The sequence below is a fragment of the Chionomys nivalis genome, chromosome 11 (genome assembly GCF_950005125.1).
Source record: "Chionomys nivalis chromosome 11, mChiNiv1.1, whole genome shotgun sequence".
NCBI lineage: Eukaryota > Metazoa > Chordata > Mammalia > Rodentia > Cricetidae > Chionomys > Chionomys nivalis.
The window spans coordinates 23140028-23156849 of record NC_080096.1 but is presented as its reverse complement, the minus strand read 5'-3'; the positions used below and the strand labels follow the sequence as shown (position 1 = coordinate 23156849).

Sequence of the window (16822 nt, the reverse complement as noted above, 5' to 3'; positions counted from 1 at the left end):
GCAGGCTGGTGTCCCTTGGCACCTTCTTCTATCTCAGACATGGAATTTGGGGTCAGGAGCTGATTGGCAGCATTGGGAGAAACCACGATGCAGAGTGGCAGCACTTTGGGGACATTCACGGCCATAGGAATAGGTATGCAATGCTAATCAAGACAATAACTATGGTAGCTAACATTACCAAGTATGTATGTATCAGGTTCCCCACTAGATGTTTGACAAGTATCATCAAATTCTAACAATTGCTAAGAGACAAATCTGTGTCATTCACAAGAAACTGTAGTTTGGCCGGGCAGTGGTGGCGCACGCCTTTAATCCCAGCACTCGGGGAGGCAGAGGCAGGCGGATCTCTGTGAGTTCGAGGCCAGCCTGGTCTACAAGAGCTAGTTCCAGGACAGGAACCAAAACCACAGAGACACCCTGTCTCGAAAAACCAAAAAAAGAAAAAAAAAAGAAACTGGAGTTTGGAGAAGACACTCAGCCATTATCTAATATCTTAAGTGGTGAGCCAGGATTCAATCCCAGGTGAGGCTAATAATCCAAAACCTTCTTTCAGGTCATAACTTTAATCTCTTCCTCCAAATTTAGAGATGCTAACAAGAACTGGAACATTTAGATGTTCTCTTCTCTTCATAGCCTCTAACAGATGGGCTTTCTTGGACCAACAGTCAGTATCATGATTTTATTTTTAAGTTGTGTCTAAAAGGTGGTGATGATTGTCCTTTGTTCTGTGGCTAAATGGAACTCATTAAACAATAAAAACCCTCACACTTCAGTAGTTCAAAGACTAATCCTTAACTTGTAAATATAAAGCTGGTATTGGGGAAAATTCTATCTACTAAGTGGCCTTAAAATTTGAAAAGTAGAACTGCAAAGGCACTGGCTGCCCTTGCAGAGGACCTGAGTTCCATTTCCAGCACCTACATGGCAGCTCAAAGTCATCTGCAACTTTAGTTCCATAGGATCCAATACTCTCTTCTGATGTCTGCTATCACCAGGCATATACCCAGTGCATGTACAAACATTTAGATAAAACACTCATACACATATAAAAAGAAATCTTTAAAAAAGCTAGAAAGTGAATTGTGGTATCAGAAGTGAAGAGAACAGACATGAGCACTGCTATTCAATTCTGGTAAGTCTTGTACTTCACCATACTTTTGCACTGTATGACACACTACTCTAGTTAAGTACAGTACAAAACTAACAAACAAAATCTATCATTAGCTGGATCAAGCTGATACAGTCCTTAGGAATGTGAGGTTAGTAGTGACAGGGTGGGGAGTGGGCTCTAGAAGAGAGCAGTCAGTTCAAAGTAGCAGAAGCACTTTTTTTTCCTGGTTTTTCGAAACAGGGTTTCTCTGTGGTTTTTGGAGCCTGTCCTGGAACTAGCTCTTATAGACCAGGCTGGTCTCGAACTCACAGAGATCCGCCTGCCTCTGCCTCCTGAGTGCTGGGATTAAAGGCGTGTACCACCACTACCCAGCAGAAGCACTCTTTCATCATGATGACAGATGAAGAAAACCTGAATAGGAAACAATGGCCTGTTTCTGAGGGTGTCTTTAAGGGCAAGAAACTTGCCTGTGGTTCTTTTTTATTATGAGACTTAGCTATATGATTAAGAATCTACATTCCGCCGGGCGGTGGTGGCGCACGCCTTTAATCCCAGCACTTGGGAGGCAGAGGCAGGCGGATCTCTGTGAGTTCGAGACCAGCCTGGTCTACAAGAGCTAGTTCCAGGACAGGCTCCAAAACCACAGAGAAACCCTGTCTCGAAAAAAACCAAAAAAACCAAAAAAAAAAAAAAAAAAAGAATCTACATTCCTCTCCCTGAACCCCAGGAAATTCGTGTATGTCCATGTATCCATGGAGGTCAGCAGATAATGCTAGGTGACTTCCTTTATGACTTTTTTTTTTTTTTTTTTTGAGTTAAAAGAGTTAAAATCTCTCACTGGACCTGGAGCTCACCAACTGGTTGGTCAGTGAGACTCTCGGCTGCTGCTGTCTCTGTCTCAGGGCTGAGACCTATTCATGCAAACATGCACAAAACATAAATAATAAAAAATTAAAAGAAACATGAGACTACTTTTCTCATTTAATTAAGCAAAATCACAAGAAAATCACAAAGTACTTTTAGGGACTACAGTTATACAGCTTGATGATACAGTGAGTACTTAGTACATGGGAGGCCAGAGGTCCTGGGGTTTAATTCTAGCATAGCACGCACAAACATGTACACACATGCACATACAATCACAAGAGTAGGGGGTAGTAAACTGTTTTTAACTTTTGAATTAAATGAAAATGAAAAGATATCATAAGTTATGAGCTATGAGTGTTGTCGGGTATGGTGGCACACAATTTTAATCCTCACACCTGGAAGGCAGAGGCAGGTGGATCTCTAGGAGTTCAATGCCAGCCTGGTTTGCATAGAGAGTTCCAGGCCAGCCAAGGCTATACAATGAGAGACCTGTTTCAAAACAAACAAAAAACAAAACAAAACAAAAACCTCATAAAACTCAATAAAGAATTTTTGCTAAGCAGTACTTACAAAGAAAACTATAATTTCAAATGCTTAGATAAAATGGATTTGAAATCAATGATCTAAGCTTTTATATTAAAAAACTAGAAAACAGCTGGGCGGTGATGGCACGTGCCTTTAATCCCAGCACTCTGGAGACGGACAGGTGGATCTCTTTGAGTTCAAGGCCAGCCTGGTCTACAGAGCAAGTTCCAGGACAGGCTCCAAAGCTACAGAGAAACCTTGTCTCAAAAAACAAATAAACAAAAAAACAAAACAAAACAAAAAAACTGGAAAGCAAGCAGGGCGGTGGTGGCGCACGCCTCTAATCCCAGCACTCAGGAGAAAGAGGCAGGCGGATCTCTGTGAGTTTGAGGCCAGCCTGGGCTACAAGAGCTAGTGCCAGGACAGGTTCCAAAGCTACAGAGAAACCTTGTCTTGGAAAACAAACAAACAAACAAAAAGTAGAAAACAAGAGTGAATTCAACCGAAAGCATAGAAAGAAAAGACCAGCAAGCTGAGGTACTTGTCACCATGCCTGATGACCTGAGTTCAATCCCTGGAACCTCACACAAGGAGAAAACTGACTCCAGCAAGCTGTCCTCTGACCACAAAGATGTTTCAGCACATGCATGCATATGTGCACACCATACACATAGACAAGTTCCTTTAAGACATAAGTTAAAGTTAGTGAGCCAGGTATAGTGGCACATACCCAACACTTGGGAGGCAGAAATAGGCAGATCTCTGTGAGTTTGAGGCCAGCCTGGTCTACATAGTTCCAGGGCATTCAGAGTTACATATTGAGAACCCTGCCTTGAAAACAAGCAAATAAACAAATAAAAAACAAACAAAATGAAGTAAGCATTACCATGATCAAGAAAACTAAAGACAATACTTGTAAAAAAAAAAAAAAATAGTCCTCCACCCCGCCCCGCCCCACACAGGATTTTTCTATGTAGACCTGGCTATCCTGGAACTCACAGAGACTGCCTGCTTTTGCCACTTGAGAGCTGGGATTAAAGAGATACCCCACCACCACCCAGCTAAAAATCCTTTTAAAAGGAGATGGCAGGATGGCTGTGCTTGCTGTGTAAGCCTGATGATGTGAGTTCAAGACCTAGAACCCACAAAAAAGGGGAAGAGAAGCGAGTGCAAGTTGTCCTATGATCTCCACAAGCATGCCATGTCAGACATTCCACTTAACATCGCTGTCTACCTCACACATACACAATTTTAACAATCCTTTAAAACAAGAATGAGCAAACTGAGTAAAGGCGATTTAAGACTAAGAAAGTTTATGGAAGTTGGATTAACAGTATAGAGGCTAGGAGTTTTGCCTAGCAAGTGCAAGACCTTGAACTCAGTTTCTAGGACCACAAAACTCAATCTATCAATAAATATAAGGTAACATAATACAGAATAAAAGAAAAATACTATTAGGGTATTTGTAAATACTGTAAGTAAATGCAAAAAATGTATTTAACAAAATTTGCTAGTTGTTCATGGTAAAAATTATCATTTATAATCAGAAGGACATTCCCCAACCAAGTAAGAGTGTCTATGATAAATCTGTATTATCTATAATAAACCTATATCAAATTTAATGTGCTAGAGCCACAGGCAGTACAGTAAGGCAAGAGAAATATAAGGCTTACAAATTAAAAAGAAATTAACTGCCTTTATTTACAAATATTATAACAGCAAATTCTAAAGTAAGTATTAGAAAGTTCCCAAAAGTAACAGGAAAATTCAGCATAATTTACATGATATAGCCAAAATATATAAAAAAAAAATCAGTGTGGCCAAATAGAAATTGAAAAAATTGAAATATCATTTAACACAGCATAAATAAGCATTAAATACTTACAAATGAACTTAACAAAATGTGTATAAGACCTGTAATATAAAAGCCAAAAACTGTTGAGAGAAATTTAAAAATACATTAATAAATGAAGAAATATATCACAGATGCTCATAGATGGAGGCTGAGGAGGATCAGCAGTCCAGGTCACTTCCAAATACATGAGTTCAAAGTCAGCCTGGGTTATAGGCTGATCCTGTCTCAAAAAACAGCCAGGTATGGTGGTGTACACTTTAGTTCCAGCACTTGGGAGGCAGAAACAGGTGAACCTGAGCTCAAGGCCAGCTGGTCTACAGAGTGAGTTATAGGACAGTCAGTACTATACAGAGAAACTCAATACCAAACCAACCGAACAAAAAAAAAAAAAAAACAAGTAAAAATATATTTGCTAACAACAGAGCTATCTGTATAGACTTGTTAATAGCCTAGGCATGGTGGCACATGCATACATAGGCAGGCAGATCTCTATAGGCCTAGTCTACATGAGCCTATCTTTTTTGTGTTTTTGTTTTTTTTTGTTTTTCGAGACAGGGTTTCTCTGTGGTTTTGGAGCCTGTCCTGGAACTAGTTCTTGTAGACCAGGCTGGTCTCGAACTCCCAGAAATCCGCCTGCCTCTGCCTCCCAAGTGCTGGGATTAAAGGCGTGCACCACCACCGCCCGGCTGAGCCTATCTTTTAAAACAAAACAAAAACACCTGCTACAGAGTGGGGAAAAGAGAACCTGAGTTTGAACCCCCAGCAACTAAGCTAGGATCAGGGGTGGTAGTGCATGCTTTTAATATCAGCATCTGGGAGGCAGAGGCAGGCAAATCTCTGAATGTAAGACCTGCCTAGTCTACATTTAGCAATCCAGGACAGCCAGGGCTAAACAGAGAAACCCTATCTTGAAAAACAAAAACAAACAAAAGGTGTGTATGTGTATGGTTACACGTACCTACAACCACAGAGCGAGAGGCAGGGACAGATCTAGAGAGCTTGTTCAGCTAGCCTAACCTAACCTAGGGGCTTTAATTAGGTAAGAGACCAAAGTAAGATAGAGGAAGTAAAGCAAAGGATGATTAAAGGAGATCAGCAGTCTTCCCCAGGCCTCTGCACAGGTGACCCCACACACACACACACTCAAAAGAAAGAAAAAATTTCATTTTCTTATATTTTTGAGATACGGTCTTTTTACATACCCCCAGCTATCCAGGAACTCACTATGTAAACCAGAATAGCTTCATTCTACAGAGATCCACCTGCCTTTGCCTCCCTGGTGCTGGGATTAACTGTGCCACCACACACAGTTCCTTACTGAAATCTACCTAAAAACCTAGCAAGTGAGTTTTAACTAATAGAGAAGAATCAAATGAATTTTTATATACTACCACAGAACAGATAGGGATACACAAAGAAACCCTGTCTCAAAAACAGACAAAAAAGTTCAAGGTCAGTCTGGCTACATAAAAGCTTGAAGACACTGAGGGTTACAAAATACTGCTGAAAAAAATTAAAGATTTGAATAAGTAAGGATCAAAAAATTCAAGATACTCATTCTTGCTTAGTTTTTTTTTATCCAATTTTCTTTTTGGGGGGTTAAGACAGGGTTTCTCTGTGTAGCCCTGGCTGTCCTAGAACTCACTGAGATTTGCCTGCCTCTGCCTCCCAAATATAGGGATTAAAGGTGTGTGTCACCATTGCCCAGCAATTTTACCCAATTTCTATAAATACAACGCAATTTTAATAAAATCCCAGGAGACTTTTTTTTAAAAGTATCTATTTATTTATTATGTATACAATATTCTGTCTGTGTGTATGCCTGCAGGCCAGAAGAGGGCACCAGACCTCATTACAGATGGTTGTGAGCCACCATGTGGTTGCTGGGAATTGAACTCACGACCTTTGGAAGAGCAGGCAATGCACTTAACCTCTGAGCCATCTCTCCAGCCCCCCAGGAGACTTTTTAAATAAATTGATAGGTTGATTCTAAAAAGCATACATCTGGGGGTTGGAATAATGGCTCAGTGGTTAAGAGCACTGGTTGCTCTTACAGAGATCCTGGGTTCAATTCCCAGCGCCCCTATGGCAGCTCACAACCATCTGTAACTCCAGTCTTAGGGAATCTAATGCCCTCTTCTGGCTCCTATGATACTGCCCACACACAGTGCACAGACATATATGCAGGCAAAACACCCCTACACATAATAAAATAAAAATTAAACATAAAATTTATACATTAAAACAAAGAAAATATAATAGCCAAAATAACTACAAAGTAAAATTAATGGAACATACTAGACTTTTTTTTTCCTGTTTTTCAACAAAGGTTCAAAAGGTAAATCAGTCAAAAATGAGTAGTCCTCACAATAAACAGTAAAGAAGCAACTAAAATTCCATTTATAAAAATAATACAATTTTTTTTTGGTTTTTCGAGACAGGGTTTCTCTGTGGTTTTGGAGCCTGTCCTGGAACTAGCTCTTGTAGACCAGGCTGGCCTCGAACTCACAGAGATCCGCCTGCCTCTGCCTCCCCGAGTGCTGGGATTAAAGGCGTGAACCACCACCGCCCGGCTAAAATAATACAAATTTAAAAAAGGAGGAGGAGGGGGCTGGAGAGATGGCTCAGAGGTTAAGAGCACTGTCTGCTCTTCCGAAGGTCCTGAGTTCAATTCCCAGCAACCACATGGTGGCTGACAACCATCTGTAATGGGGTCTGGTGCCCTCTTCTGGCCTGCAGGCATACAGACAGAATATTGTATGCATAATAAATAAATAAATATTTAAAAAAAGGAAAAAAAAGAAAAAAGGAGGAGGAGGGGCTGACAAGACGGCTTGGAGGTGTTTGATCTCTGATACAGACATGGTGAAGGGAGAATTGATTCCTGCAAGCTGTCCTCTGATTTTCACATTCATACTACGTACACATACACTCACACAAAATAATAAATGTAGCTTTCAAAAATGAAAAGATAAAGGAAAAAGCAACAAGAAGCAACTTTGGTTTCTGTCTTCTACAAAGTAATTTCAGACAGATAACAGAACAGATCTGACTCTAACAGCTAACATTCAAACATATTTGAGCCAGGCAAAGATTTCTTAGCATACAAAAATATAGAATTCATAAAATGAGAAGCTAGAAACAATAACAAAAATTAGATAAATAGTATGGAGATTCTTCAAAACATATAAAAGTAAAACTAACCTTTGATCTACTTTAGATAAGTTTATATTATGTATCACAAAGAGCTAAGCATGGCAGCTCATATGTGTAATCCCATTCAGGAAGAAGCAAAATTTAGAAGGAAAATCACAAATTTTAGGCTGGCCTGGGCTATACAGTGAGTTTCAAGCCAGTCTGGGTTACAGAGTGACACCCCCATCACCCTCAGACAAAACAAGGCTGTCCGGAAACTTGCTCTGTAAACCAGGCTGGTCTTGAACTCACTGAGATCTGCATGCCTCTGCTCCCAAGTACTGGGATTAAAGGTGTGCACTACCACCACCTAGAGAGAACCTATCTTAAACAAACAGACTACAAACAACCCAGAAATTCTCAAATGGAGATACTTACAGACCCATTTTTACAGCAGCACTATTCACATCACCCAGGCCAACTAGCTGCATACATACACAACACAATAGGTTAAAAAGGGTGTCTGTCATATGCCATAAAATGAGTCATGGATTTATTAAATGAAAAAAGCCACTCCCAAGAAAACAAAGTCTAGGGCTGGAGAGATGGCTCAGAGGGTAAGAGCACTGGTTGCTCTTCCAGAGGCTCTGAGTTCAATTCCCAGCAACCACATGGTGGCTCACAACCATATATAATGGGATCTGATGTCCTCTTCTGGCATAAAAGTGTACAAAGAGCATTCATATACATAAAATACATAAATCTAAAAAAAAGGAGACTCACATGACTAAATGACTCATGTGACACAAATGGGTTAATATAGTGGGCTAATATTAAATTTTATACTTTTGAATAGTAATTAAAAAATAAAAAAGAAGCTGGGCAATGGTGGTGCATGCCTTTAGTCCCAGCACTTGGGAGGCAGAGGCAGGCAGATCTCAGTGAGTTTGAGGTCAGCCTGGTCTACAAAGTGAGCCAGGACAGTTACACAGAGAAACCCTGCCTCAAAAACCAACAAATAAATAAACGAATGAATAACTAAATACATATTAATGGTGGTATGAGAATAGAAGCCAGTCTGAAGGAAATCCCAGTGGTCAAATTTGAGATAAACTGAGCATCAAAAAGAATAGGAGCTGGGGCTGGAAAGATGGCTCATGTAGAGGACCTGGGTTCAATTCCCAGCACCCATATGGTAGCTCACAACCATCCATAATTCCAGTTCCAAGGGATCCAACCTTCTCTTTTGGCATCTAAGTGTACCAGGCACACACACAATGCACAAAAATACACAAAAGCAAAGCAATTGTACATATAATTAATTTTTAAAAAAGAATAGAACTATAAATAATTACAACTTTAAAAATCCATTAGGGCTGAAATACAGCTCACTGGGAGAAGATGTATTTAAAACATGCAAGCACTTAGGATGGAGTTGTAGGTGGATATGATTGCCTACATGCATAAAATTGTCAAATTAAAAATATTCTAAAAACGAATAAAGATTATATTGAGGTGGAGGTAGGCACTCTCTATGTTGTAGTGTAAGGTAATTCAGATGAAGATCATCAATGAATTCTTAAACCATTAGGTAAAGTAAGTTGCTGGGGAATAAGATATTCATAAGATACTAAGACATCACCCCATAAATGACAGTAGTTAGATGGTAAAAATGTACCTTACAATGAAAAAGTTATGTCCGTTAACATCTTAACAAACTCGGCAATGTTAGTTTAACCGCCTGTCACTGTGTCACATATGCCTCCAAGGTTTACAGAACACAAACACTAAGACCCTCTAACCGTGGTATGCCCAGAATGCTTAATCTGAACCTAATTCTGCTTCTAGTTTACAGAAACACAGGATATGAATATCAAACTAAATGGCACTACAGAAACAATTAGGGGGCTGAAAAGATGACTCAGTGGTTAAAAGGACCGACCGCTCTTCCAGAGGACCAGGGTTCAATTCCTAGCAGCCACAGGGCAGCTCACAACTGTCTTATGCAACTGCAGTTGCAGGGGACCGGACCCGATACCCTCACAGAGACACACAACTAGGCAAAGTACTAAACTCAAAAAAAAAAAAAAAAAAAAAAGGAAGGAAGAAAGGAAGGAAGGGAGGAAGGGAGGGAGGGAGGGAGAGAGAGAAAGGAAGGAAGGAAAAGCAGTCAAAGTTTAGAATATGGACGGACCTCTGAAAGAAGTGACTTACATTAAAAGAGATTGAGACAATAACTAAAGATGTGAACCTTCATCAGATTCTGCCTCAAGTTACATTTGAAACACTTATGAAAATTGGAATATGGACTAGATATCAGATGATCTAAGAAGTAATATTTAAGCCGGGCGGTGGTGGTGCACGCCTTTAATCCCAGCACTCGGGAGGCAGAGGCAGGCGGATCTCTGTGAGTTTGAGACCAGCCTGGTCTACAAGAGCTAGTTCCAGGACAGGCTCCAAAACCACAGAGAAACCCTGTCTCGAAAAAAAAAAAAAGAAGTAATATTAAAGCCAGGCAGTGGTGTGCATTCCTTTAACCCAGCACTCAGGAGGGAGAACCAGGCAGGTCTCTATGAGTTCCAGGACAGCCAGCACTACACAGAGAAACCTGTCTCAAAAAACAAAAATAATCAATAAACATAAAAAATCTAACCTTATTAATTGAAACATTAAATTTATCATTATCAATGGCAATAAAAAATTTCAGTTTCTGATCAGGACAACTGGTAACATATAACAAGAGTTTTTAAAATGTTTATATACTTTACCTAGTAATTCCACTTCTAGGCATTCATCCTATAGAAATAAGAGTTGTACATAAACATTTATTGACTGAATGTTAACTACAACATTATTAATGAAAATACATATAACCTAATATTCAAAGACAGAATACTTTGTAATTAATACAGAATTTATCCTGATATTTGAGACAGGATTTCATGTAACAAAGGCTGCCCTCAAACACTATTTTTAAAAAACGATGTTTTTAATGGGGAAAGGGTGGCACTCAAACACAAAGTAAAGCTTTTTTTTCTTCCACCATGTGGATTCTGCAAATCAAACTCAAGTCATCAAGTTCAGCTGACAGAGACTTTTCTCACTGGGCCTCTTCACTGGCTCAGTGTTACAGCTTTATTTAGAGACAGGATATCTCATTCTGTTGTCCAGGCTCCTAAATGCTGGGATTACAGGTATGTGCCACCACCCGCTCTTGACTATATATCTTTATTTACTTACTCATTTTTTATTTTACTTATTATTTAAAGACTTATTTTTATTTTATGTCTGTTTGCCTACAGTGGTCCTCAATCCATGAGTTGCGATCCTTTCATAGATTCTAAGATCACTAGGAAACACAGATATTTACATTATGATTCATAACAGTAGCAAAATTACAGTTATGAAGTAGCAACAAAAATAATTTTATGGTTGGGGATCACCATAGCATGAGGAATTGTACTAACGGATCACAGCATTAGGAAGTCTGAGAACCACTGGTCTACATATATGTACACTAGATGCATTCCTGGTGCTAGCAAAAGCCAGTAGACAGCACTGGATCCCTGAACTGGAGTTACAAAAGATTGTGAGCTGCCAAGTGGGTACTGGGCAGTAAACCTGGTCTTCAACAAAATAAGTTAAGCATACTTAGTAACTGAGCCATCTCTTAAGATGTTTGTTTTGGTGTTTTGAGACAGAAGGTTTCTCTGTATAGCTCTGGCTGTCCTAGAAATCACTCTGAAAGATCCACCTGCCTCTGCCTCCCAAGTTCTGGGATTAAAGGTGTGCGCTGCCACTGCCTGGCAAGACCCTTGTGTTTAAATTACTGGATATGTGTGTGATATGTGTAGGTGCATGACCCATGACACATCAGTGGAGGTCAGAAGACTTTGATGGAGTCAGTTATCTCCTTCTACTTTGACACGACTCTGGGGATTAAACTCAGACCACCATGCTAATGCAGCAAGCACAAAGAAAATGTGTAAATCAGACATGGGGATGCACCCATGTTATCCCAGCACTAGAGGATTATAAACTGGAAGATTAAGGACAGCCTGGGCCATACAGCAACATCTTGCCTCAAAAAAAAAAAAAAAATTAAAATATAGAATAACTAACATGGAAGAGTCCTTAAATAAATTGAGTATAGCTGGATAGTGGTGTACTAAAGATGCACGCCTTTAATCCCAGCACTTGGGAGCTTGGGAGGCAGAGGCAGGTGGATCTCTCAGTTTGAGGCCAGCCTGGTCTACAGAGTTGAGTTCCAGGACAGTCAGGACTACAATAAACAAACAAACAAACAAATAAATTCCACAAAAAAAGGGGGAAAAAAGCAATTTACGAATTAAGATAGTCCCTTTATAGGCTCTACTTTATAGGAAAATATAATATCCAAATGTTAATTTTGATATTTCTAGGTGGCAGAGTGGATCGAGAGGTTGAAAGAATTGCTGTGAGTTCAAGAACATCTAGGATGCACTATAAAACCGTATCTCAGAAAAGAAACAAACAAAAAGGGAAAGATGAAGACTATATCAGTACTGTCCTCATTTGTAATATGGAATACAAAATTCTCAAAACTTCAGTGGCTAGGTATGGTGGTTTGAATGAGAATGGCCCCTACAGCCAGAAATAACCAGTAAGACTCTTGTCTAAAAAGTTCAAAGTCATCCTCGGCTACAAAGTGGTAAGAGGGTTCGAGGCCAGCCTGGTCTACAAGAGCTAGTTCCAGGACAGGAACCAAAAGCTACGGAGAAACCCTGTCTCGAAAAATCAAAAAAAAAAAAAAGTGGTAAGAGGCCAGCCTGGCATAGATGAAGCTCCATCTCAAAGAATCTCCAAAAAGCCTAAGATGGTGCGTATGTACACTGTGAATGCTGTATAGGGAAAGAGACAAAAAACATAGTACTAGGCTAAGGAGATGGCTCACTGGGTAAAGTGATTGGTGTACAAGCGATAAGGACCTGAATTTCGATCGCCAATACCCATGTAAAAAGAGCTGAGAAAGACAGTAAATGTCTGTAACTCCAGCATTGGCGAGACAGAAAAGTGGATCCCAATGCTTTGCTGGCCAGCCAGTCTAACTAAAATGGCAGTCAGCTCCATGTTCACTGAAAGAGCCTATCTTGAAAAGTAAGGTACAGAATGAAAAGGAAGACATCAGATCATCAATTCCTCCTAGGCTCCATGTGCGTGCGTGCGTGTGTGTGCGTGCGTGTACACACACACACACACAAGCAAGAAAAAACTAAGGACTGGTGAAATGGTTCGGTGGGTAAAGGCACTTACTTAATTTATATAACAATTTATATATCTATATACAAATTCAGTTTACTTGAATTCAAAGCCCTTGAACCCACATTAAGATGAAAGGAAAGAACTGACTCAAAAAAGCTGCCATTTGCCCAACACATGTATATAAATCCACATTATCATGAACACCCACACAACAGTAATGAATACAATTTAAAAGCAATAACAACAAACTTTAATACCATACTGGATTACTGAAAGGAAGACAGAAATATCAGAGACCCAAGAAATTTTTAGAATAACTATATGGGAAAATATTATTAGATGCCAAAAAAGAATTTTCTAAAAGTCAGTTTTTAAAAATTTCATTACAGAACTTTTTCAGTATATACAAAAGTTAAACAGGGGGATAACTTATATACTCCTATGTACTCATAACTCAGTGTAGTGGGAAATTTAGAAGAGTCACTGATTCTGGTTTAAACATCAGAATGAAGTCATTGTTTTTAGGTGTACTTAGGCTTTGAAAAAAATCATTTGAGCTGGGCTGTGATGGCGCACACCTTTAATCCCAGCACTCAGGAGGCAGAGGCAGGCGGATCTCTGTGAGTTTGAGGCCAGCCTGGTCTACAAGAGCTAGTTCCAGGACAGGCTCCAAAGCTACAGAGAAACCCTGTCTCAAAAAACCAAAAAAAAAAAAAAAAAAGCACACCCAATGATATAGTTCAAAATTATGAATTTTGCTCTTCCAGTTCATTTACTATGAAAAATAAGCATTCATTTAAGCATTAATTAGATGATCAGGAAAAGAGAACATCCTCCATATATGAATACTAATACCTCCAGCAATTTAAACAGTGTTGGCTTAGTACTTTATGCCATGGCTGTGATTGTTTCTGCACTAGAAGTAGGGTTTAATTGTTTTCTCCTATGAAGAGACCGCTGACACTGAGCTACTCCTGATACAGGGGGGGAAAACATTTCCCATAAAGGAACTTTTAATATTGAGTTATTCACACTATGAGGAAAAAACAAAAAACCCTTAAAACAAAACCAAACAAGAAAATTCTGTTCTGGGCCAGCTGTGCTAGCTCATGCTGCAGCAGTAGAGCCCCACCCATCACTCCTTGGAACTCAGATGCTGCCTCCTACACTGGTGGGGCCCTAGACAGAAAGGGTTGACAGGCAGCTAGCAGCCAGAGAGCTCTGAGTTTCCTTTGAATCTTTCAGAATAATTCTATTCTGAGTAGTCCAGTTATTTAAAATCTGTCTTACATAGGGTAAATGCATTTCCATATGCCACTGCTTCCTTTATTTATTTATTTATTTATTTATTTATTTATTTATTTTATTTGTTTGTTTGTTTGTTTTTTCCAAGACAGGGTTTCTCTGCAGCTTTGGAGCCTGTCCTGGAACTAGCTCTTATAGACCAGGCCAGACTTGAACTCACAGAGATCTGCCTGCCTCTGCCTCCCAAGTGCTGGGATTAAAGGCATGCGCCACTACCGCCTGGTTGGATTCCAGGATTTTGGCAGGGACTTGGAGGATTCCCCACCTCAGGAGCAGCAGCAAGTGCAATTGCTAAATGTTTACTGCAAGGAAATGGAGTGAAAGTGAAGGAAAAACAGGTGACCCGGCTTTCTTCCGGCAACTCCTCATGTTGCGAGCTTAGAGAGAGGAGCCTATACCATTAAAGACTTGGTCTTTCTGTAACTTAATTCCCAATATTCTAGAGCCGCTGCAGGATGAAAAGTCAGAAAAGGCTGGGTCAGATGTAGAAAATACATTTGTATTTGCACAAACTAAACTACATTACTCTCACTTTGCAAACAGGTTCTTGGTGGCTCAAGTTCCATCTAGTCAACAGCAGTGCTAGGATATACCCAGAAGTCGCGCCAGTGGGATGGCTCATCAGGTGAAGGCGCTTGCTGCTCTGCCTAATGACCTGAGGTCAATATTTGGGACCCACATGGTAGAGAAAACTGACTCCTACAAGTTGTCCTTCATACATGCATTGTGGCTGCACACCCCCACCTACATGCACACATATGTACAAAAGAGATCAAATGTAATAAAAATTAAATAAAAATAAACCTAGACTTGTTTTTTCGGCCACTGAAGTGTTGCTTTCTCATTGCATCTCTAGCTAGTCTTTGCAAACAGGGCATAAATTGTAATTTTGAAGAGGGACTGCTGCATGAGAAAGATGCTAAAATGTGAGCAACTGCACATACCTCACATGAAAAAGGAAACTATAACTAGATTACCAGTGCCAATTCCTAAGTCATAAAAGAAGGAGAAAAATAACAACTAGGGTTTTTTGTTTGTTTGTTTGTTTTTTTAACAAGCTTGAAGATGCACAAATTTCCCTAAGGACTGCCCTCCGACGATATGGGTAGGAAAATATCTTTATTTCCAACAGACCTAACGGTTCCAACAAAAAGATTTCACAAGCAGAGGACTAAGAAATGAACACCAGTGATATCAAATTGCTTTATAAAATCTTGAGTAAAAAAAGAAAGGAACTTATTTTTAATGATTTCTCCTGACGGATGTCAGCATTCTACCTTTCGTGTGTAGCCTTAAAAACAGAAATTACTAATCAAGGTCTTTTCAAGAAAAAGAAAAAGGAGACTCCTCTCTGCAGAATACCCTTCAAATCTCTCACAGAACAGATCTGAAGTTCGATGATAGCTTACGTCTTTTCTATGGAACACACCTAGAACATTTTTCTCAATCCTCTCCATTCTTCCCAAACACAAATCCCTCCTCGTTTCTACATTACTTTAAGTGTATTTCTTTAGAAAACTAATCATTTCGTTAGTGCAATGATCTTCTCTAGTCTAAGAATTCCCAGCAGGTCAAGCAAGACCCACTGCTACTCTTCCTAATCTTCAAACTTAATACTTGTAGAAGTATTCCACAAAAGTCTGCTGAACAAGGAAAGAAGCTAAACATTTCAAAAGACAGAGTGACCTCTATGGGAAGAATTCTTTTATCAGTATAAAGCCTCCTAATATCCCATGCCTTCAATTCTGCACCTTTCTCTTTAGGAATTTCCCATTAACCCTAGGTTAAACTGAATAAAGCAGTATAGTATCCTGAGGGCTGGAGAAAGAATTTCTCCACTTTGGCTTGCAACAGCTTCAGATGAAGTACCTGGAGATTATCTTGAAAGATCTAGGAAATAGTTCAGAATTATTTCAAGAGCTTGTACTGAGAAGCCATGACACAGGATGAGGCTTTAAATGCTCAGGTAACAGAGAAAATAATTCCACATTTTAAAGTCACAAAACTAGATGAGCGGCGGAGGCACATGTCTTTAATCCCAGCCCTCAGGAGGCAGAGGCAGGTGTATCTCTGAGTTTGAGGCCAGCATGATCTACAAGAGCTAGTTTCCAGGACAGGCTCCAAAACTATGGAGAAATCCTGTCTCAAAAAAGAACAAAAGAAAAAAGAAAAAGTCTCCAAACAATAATTAGCAAAGAACATCACTTCATCTACTTCTACTAGTTAGCAGAGAAAATAATAACGACAACCTCCAGTTTAAAAAAAGCATTAAGATCTGCGTTATAGCCCTCAACTATAGGGGAGAAACTTGTTGGCCTTTGCACAATTATTTGCTTAAATAAACCTTAGAAGTAAATTCTGGGATAAGAAGATTTCTTCTTCATAATTTAAGAAAATTCAAAACATTCATGGAAAGAAAATACATGTTTTATAAGCCATTCATTGGTTACCATTACCTTGGTTGGATTCCCCTGGGTCTTCTATATGAGCAATGACTTTGCTGAGATAAATGTCCTTCTTTTTTTCTAGATCTGACTGTGAAAACATCCTTGAAAAAAGCAAACCAGGTGGAAAGTAGTCCATTAGAGCCATGAGCACAGTGTTTTGTAGAAATGTCACAAACTGATGGTAGTCAACCAACTTCCAGAGGCAATGGTAGTCAGTACAAAAGTGAAATCAAGTGTAGAATTTAGAAGTAAAGGAAGAAAAGAAATGTTAACTCCTGATAACAAAGAAGGTAAAAATAAAGTAGCTCATAGAGAGAGAAAGTCTTTTGTTGAGTA

The 16822-nt window shown here is 39.4% G+C and overlaps 1 protein-coding gene across 8 annotated transcripts in view; it reads right to left on the bottom strand.

The window, feature by feature from the left end:
• Positions 1–16822, bottom strand: part of S100pbp (S100P binding protein) — a 38055-nt gene that overhangs the window by 9904 nt on the left and 11329 nt on the right. For 7 of the 8 annotated variants that reach the window (XM_057785375.1, XM_057785380.1, XM_057785379.1 and 4 more), the window contains one exon: positions 16496–16587. In XM_057785375.1, the coding sequence (XP_057641358.1) occupies positions 16496–16587 (92 nt within the window). Of the gene's footprint in view, positions 1–10261; positions 10290–16495; positions 16588–16822 lie in introns of all 8 variants that reach the window. The other variant, XR_009058018.1, reaches the window with a different exon arrangement.